Here is a 13,934-nt window from a genome sequence, read left to right as displayed (position 1 = left end):
TAGTTTTGCAAAGTCATCCAGTGGGCCAGATCGGACCCCTTGGCAGTCTGGTTCTAGCCCCTGGACTGTATGTTTGACGCCCCTGCTCTACACTATATACTATCTGTTCCTTGTCATTTTTGTGTAAATTTTAATTTGTGCAAAATAAACTAAACTAAACTAAACTAAACACGATCACACAATATCTTTATAGGATACATTTTATATTGAATGTTGTCTGATGGAGGAAAAGCCGTGAAATCGCCCTTTTTATGTTTTCATATAGCAAAATAAAGATTTCACAAATCTGAAAATGGGTATAAACAATGTTAAGGCACACTTTTTCACAAAAAAGCGGCTAAAATATAATTATGTATGTTTCCAATGTAACTTTCCCCTTAACTCCCAATGGGAAGCTGACTTCATCGGTCGATCACTCCGGACCCATATAGCGGTTACTCAGGAACGTGCAAATATATGCGGATGTGTCTTTTTGTTGTCATACAGGGCAGAGACCTCACAAGTGAAACAGTGCTTTTAACACGTGATAAGACAATGGACTCACAGGACTAAGATGGAGAATAAATAGCACCCTCAGGTTTGTTTGCTTGTTGCTTTCCAGCTGGCTGCCTCGGTTACCTTGTACCTGCTTCTTCTTCTTCTTCATCCCATCAGATAATATTAACATCTCAGTGGACCAGTCTGTCCGCTTTGTGTCAGCTACTCTACTCAGAGTTGTTCATTATGTGTCACCTACAGCTGAGGACAGTGGTTTTTGTAGCGTGGGTGTTGGCTTACGTCGCCTTCCTGCATTCCATCAGGAGGATGTGGAGCGGGAGGTACGTGCGCAGTCCGCTCGTCCGATCACTCTTTTTGAACATGGTGAGCGACAGCGAGGGGGCGGCCGTGGCGGAGACACATGAGGTATGGATGACTGATAACTCTAATTCTACAGGGTTAGACTCGGTGCCACTTTTGACAGAATATCTACATTCAAAGCACCCGTGAAGATTAGACTCAAAAGCGTGCATCTGTTTTCCAGTAATCAAGCTTATTGGCCTACACGTTAAATTTGCCCTTTTTTAAATGGAGTTTGGCGTGAGAGCCTCGACATCTAAGACAGCTAAGTAAAAGGGGATCGTGATGCTGCTCTGACCTTATGTCAATGTAGTTTACTTTAAAACACAGCTGGTTGTGCTAATCTGTTGACTCAAGACCTATTTTCTGATTTTAAAACATTCCAGCCCTAATTATGATAACTGAGCATGAATCCCTGACATATCCTTGTGTCTTTTGGTAATGTGGGCCATGTCTGATATATTAAGCTCAACTCGTCCCATTGCACTAGCCCATAAGGGACAGCTCCTCTTGTAGAGGCTCAGAGCTACAGATATATGGGATAATGGATACGGTGACATTTAAAAAATAACCATATCTTTGCAATCTCCAAGAAAAACCAGAATAGTCATGTACCCATTATAAAAGCACAGGCAGGGTAGGTACCCAACACCAAATAGAATACAATGGGAAAATATCTTCACAATGTAATTAAAGCCCCCTAAAGCTTTCATCTGTGCCATTGATAAACATTAATTAAGTATAATAAGTATAATTCAAAGACACAATCATGCAATCAGCAGGTTTTAAAAAAAACCCAAACATACCAAGAACGCTTATTAAATATTGGTGCTATATATTAAGTAGACACTAGGGGGCAACACGAACTTCTGAAAATGTACAAATATTCATAAACACATTCGAAAGAGTTTTCTTAATGGATAATCGCATGAAATCATGAAATCATCATTAGTATTATACATTGTGATATTGCTGTCATGTTATATGTTAAGGCGTTGAGGAAGTAGATCCAGTCCAAGTCTACCAAATTTCCAGCTGAAAACACTTTTTATTGTAATCAGCAAACTGTCATGTGATCAATTTGAAGTGAACTGCTAAGGGGCAGGTCATAATGTGTGGTGCAGCAGGAGATCACATGATCACATCACACCCATTGTTTTATATGTTCACTCTCTGTTTATTGTGTTAACATGATAAAATCTGCTCAGAAGCAAAGTATAGATGAGGCATGAATGTCAGTAGTTTTGCAGGTATTTGGTCATAGTATTGGTCAGACTTTGAACTGTGGCGCTAGATGAAAAGTTATTGCAGTTCATCATCTGGGGACTATGAATGTGGGGACCAAAACTTCATAGCAATCCAATCAATAATTAATGAAATATTTTAATAAAAAGCAAGAATGACAGCATCATGGTGGAACTGGGAAAAGTCAGGGGATCGCCAAAGTCAGAACAATACATCATCTGTACCGAAATTCATGTTAATCACCCCATATTGTCCAGACATTCCACCCAGAACCAAATATATCAACGTGCTGGTGGTACTAGAAAAAAGTCAGGGGTCATTACAAGGTCTTTAGAATACATTGTCTGGGCAGCATCAGTGTCTAGGCAAAGTTTTATGCCAACCCATTAAGCAGATGTGGAACTATTTTACTAATACTAATAATCGAAAACTTAGACCTGCTAATGTTGCTAAAGGAAAAGTGAGGGAATCACCAAAGTCCTTAGAACTTATCTTTTAAGGACCTTGAATATCTGCAGCAAATTTTTTGGCAGTCCATCCTATAGTTGTCTAGATAGTTCACAACGTCATGGTAGGACTTCTGGAACAGCCAGGGTATCATCAAAGGCAGTATGATTCATCCTCTGGGGACCATGGATGTCTGTACACAATTCCTATCGCAATCCATTCAGCAATTGTAGAGATCTTCCAGAAGTGAAAGAAATGATATGTGTCCCAGGGACTCTATTAGTAGCTAATAACTACTAGAATCTGTATATAATTGAGGCACTTCATTGAGTGTAAATTTGAATTGTTCTGTCCTTCCCTTTTCCTGTTAATCTAGTGGTACCGGTGCAATCCGGACCTGCTAGGAGAATCGGTGCAACCTCTGTTCCTCCAGAGCCACTTGGACTCAGGCACTAAGGCGTTTCTCAAACAAAGCATGGAGAAATCTGGCTGGATGTTCACTCAACTCTACCACTCTTTAGTATCAACCGTCCTCAGCCCTATGGTCTCACGCACCTCCATTAATGGGTGAGTACATCAACACAGACCTACCTCTGTTCCACTTGTAGCGTACCTTGCTCTAACCTGCTCTCTGTTTCAGGTTTTTGGGTCGTGGCTCTATGTTTGTGTTTTCCGCGGATCAGTTCCGCCGGCTGCTCCATATTGGTCCGGAGTGGAGGGCCGAGAGACTCCTGGATCTAGGAGCCGGGGATGGAGGCGTCACAGAGGTGATGGGAGCCCATTTCAGAGAGGTCTATGCCACTGAAGTGTCGCTACCCATGAAATGGCATCTGCAGAGGAAGAATTACAAGTGAGTAGGTCTCTGTTTCAGGAACTGTTGAGTTGTGACTGTAACTTCACATCAAAAAATGGCAAAGTATAAAATACAAGACACCTCAGAACAAATACTGTACTCTCTCTTTATCTCTGTGTCTCAGAGTGCTGGGTATAGATGAGTGGCAGCAGCCTGGTTTCCAGTACGACGTAATCAGCTGTCTCAACCTGTTGGACCGTTGTGACGATCCTCTACATCTACTACGGGACATCAAGCGGTCGCTCGTTCCTAACACAGGAAGACTCATCCTGGCTGCGGTGCTTCCCTTCCAGCCTTACGTAGAAGTCGGTAAGTTGAGAACCATTGCCTCATACACCAAAGAAATATCGTTGATTTAATATAGTTGGTGTACAATCCAAATTAAACTACCCTTTGTCTTTTTTCTCTCAGGAGGGAGATGGCAGCGTCCCAAAGAACACCTGAAAGTGAAAGGAAAATTGTGGGAGGAACAAGTGACCAACTTGTCCAATGAGGTTTTTCGAAGGGTAGGGTTTGAGGTGGAGGCTGTGACTCGGTTGCCATACCTCTGTGAAGGGGACATGTATAACGATTACTACGTTCTCGACGATGCTGTTTTCGTACTCAAGGCCTCAGACATCAGTGAAGATTCTGATCATTGAGTAAGAAATCCCCTCCGGGACTGTCGGACACCCTTACTTTGCTAACGTAACTTTATCATGATCGGTAGGTAGGTAGCTCCAGGGTGGGGTTTTGGTGCAATTTTCATAAGCTTCATCCATAAAAACACAGTATTTGTGACTTGTTTTAGAATGAGGTGGGGTCAGGTGTGAAGCTCAGGTACTGTGGTTCCTACATTTACCAGCCATGTCGTGTGACGGTGATACCTCTACTCTTTTAAGCAAAAAATAACTGAAGGCAGTGTGCCTCTGTTGAAATACTGCTGATCAAGTCTTCTAAAACATACATGTTGTAGATGTTCGTGCCTGTAAAGCCTGTTACCTGTGGCAAGTGTTTACTGTAGGTGTTTTCATCATTATTTACTGTCGATGGGGAAGAATCATGGTGGAATCTTTGTTGAAATTGAACGTTGATTATTTCTGCATCTCATGCCAATGACCGGTTTATACATACCTGCTGATTTAACCAATCTGAATCGGATTGGGTTCCTTATATTTTAATGGTATTGTTTTTTTACTTGGGGCGGGGGAGGGGCGGGGAGGTAATATGAGGCCTTTTTAAAGCGAGTGCATGAAACTTTAGTTGAAGATTGCCACTGAAGCCACAAGTGATAATGGCAGGATGAAAGTTAAAGCTTGTATTCATTGATTTGAGGTTTTTGGCCAACATAACTAGCAACTAACAACACAACACGATTGCCAAAGCAACTTTTTGGTTGGCATGTTCGCAATTTGGAGTCAAACCTCTAGCTGCCTGAAGAATGTAAGTCTCTTTTTAGGTCTATTTTGGCCTACACCAACACCCGAGAAGCATATCTAGCTCTTTGGCTGCTAAGTGGTGCACTATGTTCACCAGCTATTTTCTAACTGTGCCTGCCTGCTGTTTAGTGCTGGACAGGTCATATGCAGTTAGTTTGTAGAGCTATTTTTCTGAAAGCAGCTGCCTGTTGTCATCAAACAATGACCCCAAAATAGACTAAAAGGCTCCCTAGAGCTGAGGGGACTAGTGTTGAGTGATCTCTGTGGCTTTTGTCATGACAAGAACCTCTGAACCCCCCTTCTATATAAAAAAAACAGTGGTGTAGTTTTAATGCTAAAAATGAGTATAACAGTTGCACAAGTAGAGAAAAGCCATAAAGTTAGCAGACTCGTACAGAAATGTCAGTTATACAGCAATATCTTGCTAAAGCTGACTAACAGTAGCTAACATTATCCAGAATAATCTACCCGCCAAACCAGACCAAGTAAGGCTATAGCAGCAACATCCCTGAATGTACTGAGTAGAGTGTTTTATGAATTCAACTATTTATTTGTAAGAGAAAAATATAATTCCTTCTTTAAAAAGTTCCATGGTCTCGCTTTAAATCAGTGTTGGGGATGTTACTGCACAGCGGCCTATTGAAAATGTGCCACAATTAATGCAATATTTGTAATGAAAGGCTGTAATGAGTTCCAGAATAAATATTCTCTATTTCTAAGCTCTAGTTTTTGTGAATGTGTGTGTGATCAGTTGTGAAATGCTGTGGAATTGTCCGTTTGAATTAGTCAATTTGCTGCAGGGGTTACAAATAGAGCTGAAAGGACACTTCACTTCTATCACTTCACATTTAAAGATCGCCTCTGACTCAAACTCCACTTGTTTGTCTTGTTCCTTCAGTTGGATGTTTGAGCTTCACTGTGCAGAATGATATATGAGCACAGTTCAGCACAGTTCTTCACATTCATCCGCTGAAAGAGGAAAGTTTCTCTGAGCTCATTGAAAGTCGGATTTTAAGGGGTGGGCTTATGAGAAGGATTTGTGACATCACAACCAGTTTGTAAGCCAGCCCTGGTGCAGTATTCAACTTAAATAAAGTGTGATGTGGAAATTTTAAGCCTTAGTGCAAAAAGACTGAGAATGGACTTTGCAGTGAAATAGGAGATATCTTATATCCAACAATTAAACTTTTCAAATGGAAAAACATTTGCATATTTCTAAATTGGAATTTTAATGGGAGAGAAGGAGCAGATACCATGTTCAGAATCATGTTTATTGGCCAAGAAAACCTGCTATACAAGATATTTGACTCTGGTTTAGTTGCTTTCAATGTACTTTCTTAAAATCTTAAGAACTATATACAAGGAATGACTATATATAGGTAGTCTGTTTCTATTGACTGTAAACAGGATACAAACAGTGCAAGAAATGCTGATATAAATATTAAATGTAAAAGTGACATGTAGTAGGTTTATATGGTTTATATACATAAATTAAGGATTTTAACGTAGCAATTCTACTTTGTGAGGAAAAATCATATTCAACACAGATTTTTGTTCCAACTAATTTTTTTTTTTACATCTTAATACATGTCTGGAGAGGATAATGCATATAATACAAAATGTTATTGCCAAATCAGCCACAAAGCAGAATGACACAAGTACGACTAGTTCTTCTCTGGTGAGTATTTTGTCCACTTAGCTGAGGTCAGTTTCCTGCTGCATTTCCTTCTACTTCGAAATATAGAGAGGACGGAGGACGTCCTGATTTACTATCTTTTCCACTGACCTTTAATGCAGCATTTGGGAAACATAATTTATGCAACTATCACATCCTTCTCTTCTAATTGGCTGATGCCAAGCGCGTCTCCGTCTCTCATTGGCTACTGTCGTCTTGGCCACGTCCCCGAGCCACGTCGCGCTTTACTCGCCATTTTCCCCATCTTCTGAAAGCAGAATTAAGTTCTGCTTATTCTGCTGTCACGGCGTCATTCAAACACTGCGAGGTCACAAATCATCCATCGCCGGACACGAACCGAGCTCTTTTGAGACTCTTAAATTGGTTCTCCCTTCCTGCTGGAGCTCCCATAAACATGAACATTTTCCGGCTAACCGGTGATCTCTCCCACCTAGCAGCCATCATCATCCTGCTGCTAAAAATATGGAAAACCAGGTCTTGTGCCGGTGAGTAGCCGCATACCTTTACATACACTTTACACGAGCTTGCACTGTAAAGGTGCAGTTAAACCAACCAAAGAAAGCAGCCGCTGTCCTCTAACTTCTTCTGGAATTGTAGTTCATTAGCCAGCTGCCAGCTAGCTGAGCTAGCTAACTAGGCTAGTGTCGCTGTGCATCTCACCGGTATGCTCTGTCATCAAATAACCAGTCTGACACTGTTAAGTTAAAGCTACAAGCGTATCCAAATGGGAGTTTAGACACTGTGTATTTCCTGTTGGGAGTAGCAATGATAAAGCGTGATTGGCAGTGCAGCGGGCCCCGGTGTTATGTCGAAGTCGGTTCCCCTGTCGGTATGGGTTCCCTGAACCCCAAGTTTACCGTAACCCCAACCAGCTAAACTAACTCTGACTGCTGGTGTGTTGCTATGAGAAACACAGGAAGGGAACGTTATTCCAAAGGGGGGACATAACACCAGGGCTGAGCTTGTGTCAGACCTGGAGACAGGTGTTTCGGTTTAACTGGTGACCCTGTTAACTGGTGACTTTCTCATAAATAGCCCTTTTTTAAAATATACAATAATCTGTGTCATATCTAATCATGCGTGTCAAGTTAAATAGCGTTTATAGGACTCATTCACCTCTCGTAATGTAATGTGAGAAAGTCACCAGTTAAAGCGAAACATCGGAGGGGCAGCCGCGTTTGTTATAGTATGCAGGAGGGCCTCGTCGTTTTCAATTGTTATAGAGGGAGGGGGTTAAACTGAGTTACCCTCACGTTTGACGCTTGTGCCCCCCTCTCTTTCTGTTATTCCTATCATCACAGTAGCTCGGTGTGACCTCTGACGTGGCAGCAAACAGTTACAGTTGGAGATGCGGATTCAATGACTGGTATTTTGCACTTGGTAACGGGTCACTGGAGCAGATTGTCATGTTATGTGTTTTCATCTCTGAGCCTTGCAAACGCTTCCCTGTTCTCCCCTCAGCGATCAAAGGTTGCATTGGTATCACTGCAGGAGTTTTGTCATGACTGCTGTTTGCATGAGATTAAACCAGATAGAGCTGCATGCATGTTAAAGCAACGGTCAATCCTCCACTATCAGAAACAGCTGACTGTGGTCATCAATACTAGAATTCCAACAGTAAAGCTTATGTTTGACTACTACTAATGAAACCATTGATTACAGTCCCACCTGTGGGCTCTCAGCGGGTGTGACCGATGTGAAACGTGTCATGGCCACCCAAGCAGGACAGGTAGACATGGATACGTGTAACAAGTGCAAGGCGATGCATGAAGCTTGTGGAGCTGCAAAGATGACAACCCATCCCGCCAGCTGCTTATTAGAGAGCTGCAGCGTCACTTTGTAATATCACATGTCATCCTAACACATCCTGTTTTTTTTTGTTTTTTTGTGGCTATCTTAGTCTCAGCTCTTGTTTGTGTGTTAATGTGTTCCATCTGTGCAAAAAGCTGCTAGAAACTGATCAGAAGTGATTGGGTGAAAGGCTTTGATCCACGTGTGTGTAGATTTAAGTGGGCAGGTGTGAGACAGTAGTAGATGTGTGTGACGTCTATTCAGGAAATTTGAGTTTACATTTGAGTGTATGGAAATGTTTTAATGCTTCTATTCACATGATGGGTATTGAATTGAATGAAATACTTAGTTGGTATCACTTTAAGCATACTTGGATTGGTACTGGTATCGTCATTTTTAAACAATAGCCCTAGTATCAGGATGATCTATAACCAAAAATGAGTGAAGCATCAGATCTGTGTGCATTCCCCGAACTGTTCCTTTTAAATGTCAAGAAATGACTTAACCTAAACCTAACTCATGGATGTAAATAATGTTTGCATCTTCACAGGTATATCTGGGAAGAGTCAGGTCCTGTTCGCCTTGGTGTTCACCACCCGCTACCTGGACCTGCTCACATCCTTCATCTCCCTCTACAACACCACCATGAAGGTGATACACTCATTCTTTACTCCAGACTTACTCACCTATTGTTTCTACACACTAAACACACAGTTTTGTTGAGGCTGACACACCTTTGTTGACCAGAGGCGTGTATCATTGCTAGTGCTTGAGGTGTAAGCGTCTGACTGGTGAATGTCTGCCTTTTTAAATGTGCTAAATGCGTTTGTGCGTGTGTGTGTCTTTCTTTCAGATCATCTACATCGGATGCGCGTACGCCACCGTGTACCTGATCTACGTTAAATTCAAGGCGACTTACGACGGGAACCACGACACCTTCAGAGTGGAGTTCCTGGTGGTCCCCGTAGGAGGTCTGGCCTTCCTGGTTAACCACGACTTCTCTCCTCTGGAGGTCAGAAATCCAGCAGCACAAACACACACACACACACACACACACACACACACAGCCTAGGCCCTTATATTAGACAGTCTCCAGTCTGTAGTGTTGCTCCTGCACTTCTCTTCTATTAAGCCACAGAATGACATGTCATTAACAAATAAAGTGCGACTTCTCATTTTCACTCCTAAACGACACACACACACACACACACACACACACACACACACACCAATAGTTATCTTATTATCTCTCATTCTTTTGCCACGTCTCCTCTCTGCCACTTCCCTAGATGTTGGTTAAATTTCCTTTTAATAGTTAGTGTTATTTAAAGGTGCAGTGTGTAGAATTTAGTGTCATCTAGCAGAACAGACTTGGCAGAAATGGAATATAATGTTTATAAGTATGTTTTAATTAGTGTATAATCAGCAGTTTTCTAGTCCTTCTGCTTTTACACTATATCACATTCACCCATTCACACACACGTTCATACACCGTTAGCACAGCCCAGAATTTGGGGTTCAGTGTAACAACTCAAACTAGATTTAAAAAAATTATGAATCGTGATTTTTATTTGAATGATCCAATATCAATTAATGAAATCCAGCAACTGGTTTATTCATTAAACATGAGCACTAAAGTTGAGTTGTGGCTGCGTGATGTGTCAAATGTATACATGTGGTTTGACCTACATCACATTGTTGGCCTGAATGTGGTTTCAGTGTTCAACAAGACATTCAACCACAATGAGCACACACATCTGTCCTCTCTCCGGTCCAGATCCTGTGGACGTTCTCCATCTACTTGGAGTCGGTGGCCATCCTGCCGCAGCTCTTCATGATCAGCAAGACGGGCGAGGCCGAGACCATTACCACCCACTACCTGTTCTTCCTGGGACTCTACAGAGCCCTCTACCTCATCAACTGGATATGGAGGTTCTATTTCGAGGGATTCTTTGACATGATTGCCATAGTCGCCGGGGTGGTGCAGACCATCCTCTATTGCGATTTCTTCTATTTGTATGTAACAAAAGGTGAGTGCTGCTGCTTGAGTTTTCCTCCTTTAAGTAGTTTACCATCAGCATTTTAACATAGCCCAACATAGCCCCAATTCTAATATCACATTAATTAATATCTGTAATTCATTAACATGCCTGTAGGTGGCATATAGGTGTGTTTTTGCTGGTTGACAACCAAAATATTGAGCTAGTTTGTCCTTTTAATCAAACGTTTTATTATGAACTGTAGTCAGATACAAAAGTATCAGGTTGAATTTTTGAGGAATTGTGTTTTAAAATGATGCACAACGTACCAAAGTGTTTTAATTTGATGTAATAACAGATGTAGAAAGTTTATGTCTCAAAAGTGTGGAACTGCAAAGTTACTTTCATAGTTAATTTTAGAGACATTTGCATTCTCAGTGGTTAAAGGGTCGGGTCACCCTAATTACAATAAGTGATATTTCGAGCCAGGCGGATACTATAGTTTCACATCTGCATGCAATTTTGCCTCCACTCCAATACAGTGCAGCTGTTTGTTTTTCATTTTAATGTCAGGTTTACTTTCATGCATTGTACCTTTTGGAAAAACTGATGCATATGTGGAAAATAATTAGGAAAGTTTAAGTATGAAAAAGTAAAAAAATCTTTATGATTTATTAAAAAAAAAAAAAGAAAACCTACAGTGTAGAACTTACATATTTACATTTAAATGAGCATTTGTTACATTCAGACTGCCAAACAAGTTCACTCAGTGCTGTTTAAGTCACTCACCAGTGGCAGATAAATCTCTCTGTATTTCATAATACATCAGGTTTTTTCAGCTTATGAGTTTTGCATTTTCACAACATGGAGAACAAAGTAGACAAAGTGACACAACAAAACAGAACAAACTAAAATAATGAAAAGCAAAACAAACAAAAAATATATATACTTCAGTTTTTAATGTGGTGTCAGGTTTGGCATTCCCATGCTGGCTGAATGATCGTACTGTACATGCTCTATGAGACTTCCACTGGCCAAGCAGCTAACTTCCTGTTAGCTCTCCGCTAACTCTAATGAGGATCAAATATTTTCAGACTTTCCAAATGTTATTGGATCAAAGTCTGCTAATGAAACGAGTCATTTCTTGGAGGTTGTGTGACGCTCAAAACTACTTTACTTAACATTTTGCAGCTGCAACTGTAGTGACAGAGAAGGCAGTGTGTCAACAGTGTTTTTGGAATTCCTCTTACTGCCAGAGGGGGGAGTTAAAAGTCCAGCTGCACCTTTAAAGAGTAACTGAACAGCAGCGTTTCAAACCTGTTTCACATCCTGATGACAGCCAGAATCACTGATGGGTGTAGCCAGCAGTGTGCTCTGCTGCAACTGTAACCACACCCAGCAGTGATGTCATAGGGTTGTGTGGTAAACCAGTAGCACCTATATCACTGCAGCTAAGTGAGGATTCAAACATTCACACACAGTGTTGAGTTACTCTTGAAAAAATTTAACAACCTAATGTCTCTCAAGAAACAATACACTAAATATTGCACATATCTCACTGTGAACTCACTGGAACTACTTTGCATTAAAAAAAAATAGTCCCTTTGCTTTGAGCACCACAAGCAAGATTCCATCTACCTGCATTGGATTGGAGAGGTTGTGTCAGAGGTAGACATACTGACACCCTAATTTACACATTTTCAAGGCTGTAAAAACAGATGAAATGAACCACTCTGAGAGATGATGTGTAGATGATGAGAGTCTCGTTGGTGTGAATTCTGAACATCCATCATGTGTTTAAAATGAACCCCTTCCTGTCTCGTTTCAGTACTGAAAGGAAAGAAGCTGAGTCTGCCAGCCTAAGTGCCAAAGAGGAGCGTTTCGGCAGACTCAAAGAGGGGGATATCGGAGGGGAGGAGGAGAGGTAGTGGACACCTCTGACAACCCCCCCTGCCAACCCCCACCTCCACCCCCACCCAAACCTTGCCATCCACCACCATCACCCCACCCACCCCCCGCTTTTCCTCCTCTTCCTCCTCCCCTCCCGCCAGAGTAAGATGCCTGAGACAGAGAGCGAAGCGGGAGCCGGCGGGCTGCACCTTCTCCTGAACCAGAAGCCACGTGGCCCGCAGCTGTCGGGGGTGTTTTCTGTTTGATGCATCTTGCCTTAACGTTTTTTGGTTTTTTTTTAATACTCTGTATAAAGGAAGAAAAAAAAAGCGAGAAAAAGTTTTCTACGTATACAAAAAAAAAAAGAAGAAAAGAAAAAATGTGTACTGAATATTTGACACATTGGTGCATAAGAGCTGAAGATGTAAAACTGCCTGTGATTTGGCATTGTATGATATTGAGATATTGAAGCGGACTTCTTGTGATGGGATAATATTGACTCAACTGTTTGTAATAGTATTTGCAATCGAAATAAATGTGCTTTTTTTTTTGGTTCTTTTTTTTTTTTTTTCCAATCGGATTTGAGAAGGAATTTGTCAAATCCTCGTCATTTTGAGCAGATCATTAACATTTTGCTCCTTCATTTGACCAAATGAATTCATATTTTAACTCCACGCCCTTTGTAGAATATGATTATTAATATAGACGCTACAACTTGCAGTCCTGGGGAAAAAAAGGAAGTTGGATGTAAGCCAGGAGTGTATTTTTCTTTAAATGCCTTTAAAAAGTGTAATTTTACTTCACAGTACCCAACAGAAGTATGACAACATGATTTAAATGGAGATCAATGAACTCTCATCTCTGTAAATGGCTTTCTTCATTTGAATAGCCCGTTCTTTATTATATTATATTCCTTTGCCTAGCCCATTCCTGTCACATGACCCCCCCAGACATGTTTGAGACGACGAGTAAATTCACTGGTTGATGTGCTGTAAGTGGAGTATCACTACAGAAATGGAAGTCTTTATTATTATTTTTTCTTTTTAAGTGCAGATGTATTTATTTTCTTTCTTCTTTCTGGTTTCCAATAAAACAGAGTCCGTAGAATTGTTCCACCTGTTGTGCATAATTTTAAACCTAAAGAACTGAGACTCCTCGTTGGATCTTTGGGGATCGGCGCAGTCCTACGAACGCTGTTCCGCTCAATCATCGGCGGTTCTGGAGACGTATCTGCTTCTGTTTTTCTTTGCAGGTCCGAGCTTCCGACTTTTTCTTTTCATATCCTATACCGGAGCTTTTTGCATGACGTTGCCACCACGAATAAAGAGTTTAAGGGAAGCTTTTGTCTTTGGCTGTGGTTACAACAAGGTGACGGGAATGGAGAGTTGTATGAATGCAATTTGGGAATGATTTGTAAGTGTGCAACGTTTTTGAATTAAAAAAAATACACTGAAACATTTCCAAAGGATTTCTTTATTCTTTGTCTGAAGCTCTGAATGTTTTCTTGAAGATACTTTAAATGACAAAAATGAAGCCTGATCTTTATGCTTCATTTATAGCTTTACAAAGAACATCACCAACATCTGATCAAGGTGCTGTGAGGCTCAGCTGCTTCTCCTACTCTCTTGGGGTAGTAAACATTAATTAAAGGTTAAAGGTACACTGTTGTTGTTTTTAACACCAGTAGCTCTGCAGAGCAATCTTTTATACTAGCGGGCACCTGTTGTTACTGTGCATCTGAACATTATTCCTCTGATTCTCAGCTGGCTGCAGTGATG

General features: G+C 41.1%; 2 protein-coding genes across 2 annotated transcripts; both read left to right on the top strand.

The window, feature by feature from the left end:
• The first annotated feature begins 723 nt into the window (after positions 1 to 723).
• mettl9 (methyltransferase like 9) lies at positions 724 to 4,720 on the top strand. The gene is made up of 5 exons (XM_053341812.1): positions 724 to 903; positions 2,906 to 3,096; positions 3,170 to 3,379; positions 3,507 to 3,691; positions 3,794 to 4,720. Exons 1-5 carry the CDS (start codon positions 724 to 726, stop codon positions 4,021 to 4,023), a joined length of 996 nt encoding a protein of 331 aa, XP_053197787.1. The 3' UTR covers positions 4,024 to 4,720.
• Positions 4,721 to 6,705: 1,985 nt separating this feature from the next.
• Positions 6,706 to 13,263, top strand: LOC128381774 (ER lumen protein-retaining receptor 2). The gene is made up of 5 exons (XM_053341814.1): positions 6,706 to 6,981; positions 8,838 to 8,938; positions 9,141 to 9,299; positions 10,065 to 10,317; positions 12,095 to 13,263. The coding sequence occupies exons 1-5, from the start codon at positions 6,891 to 6,893 to the stop codon at positions 12,127 to 12,129; spliced, it is 639 nt and encodes a 212-aa protein (XP_053197789.1). The 5' UTR covers positions 6,706 to 6,890; the 3' UTR covers positions 12,130 to 13,263.
• The last annotated feature ends 671 nt before the right edge of the window (positions 13,264 to 13,934 follow it).

The sequence above is a fragment of the Scomber japonicus genome, chromosome 20 (assembly GCF_027409825.1).
Source record: "Scomber japonicus isolate fScoJap1 chromosome 20, fScoJap1.pri, whole genome shotgun sequence".
In the NCBI taxonomy this organism is placed as follows: Eukaryota; Metazoa; Chordata; class Actinopteri; order Scombriformes; family Scombridae; genus Scomber; species Scomber japonicus.
This window is presented reverse-complemented; position numbering and strand designations above follow the sequence as displayed.

Bases quoted from the DNA above. Each gene is read 5' to 3' on its own strand.
- LOC128381774 (XM_053341814.1), top strand. From the start codon at position 6,891: ATGAACATTTTCCGGCTAACCGGTGATCTCTCCCACCTAGCAGCCATC. The intron at 6,982-8,837 runs GTGAGTAGCCGC...GCATCTTCACAG, and splicing joins GAAAACCAGGTCTTGTGCCG to GTATATCTGGGAAGAGTCAG. The intron at 9,300-10,064 runs GTCAGAAATCCA...TCTCCGGTCCAG, and splicing joins ACGACTTCTCTCCTCTGGAG to ATCCTGTGGACGTTCTCCAT.
- mettl9 (XM_053341812.1), top strand. From the start codon at position 724: ATGTGTCACCTACAGCTGAGGACAGTGGTTTTTGTAGCGTGGGTGTTG. The intron at 3,097-3,169 runs GTGAGTACATCA...TCTCTGTTTCAG, and splicing joins TCACGCACCTCCATTAATGG to GTTTTTGGGTCGTGGCTCTA. The intron at 3,380-3,506 runs GTGAGTAGGTCT...TCTGTGTCTCAG, and splicing joins CTGCAGAGGAAGAATTACAA to AGTGCTGGGTATAGATGAGT.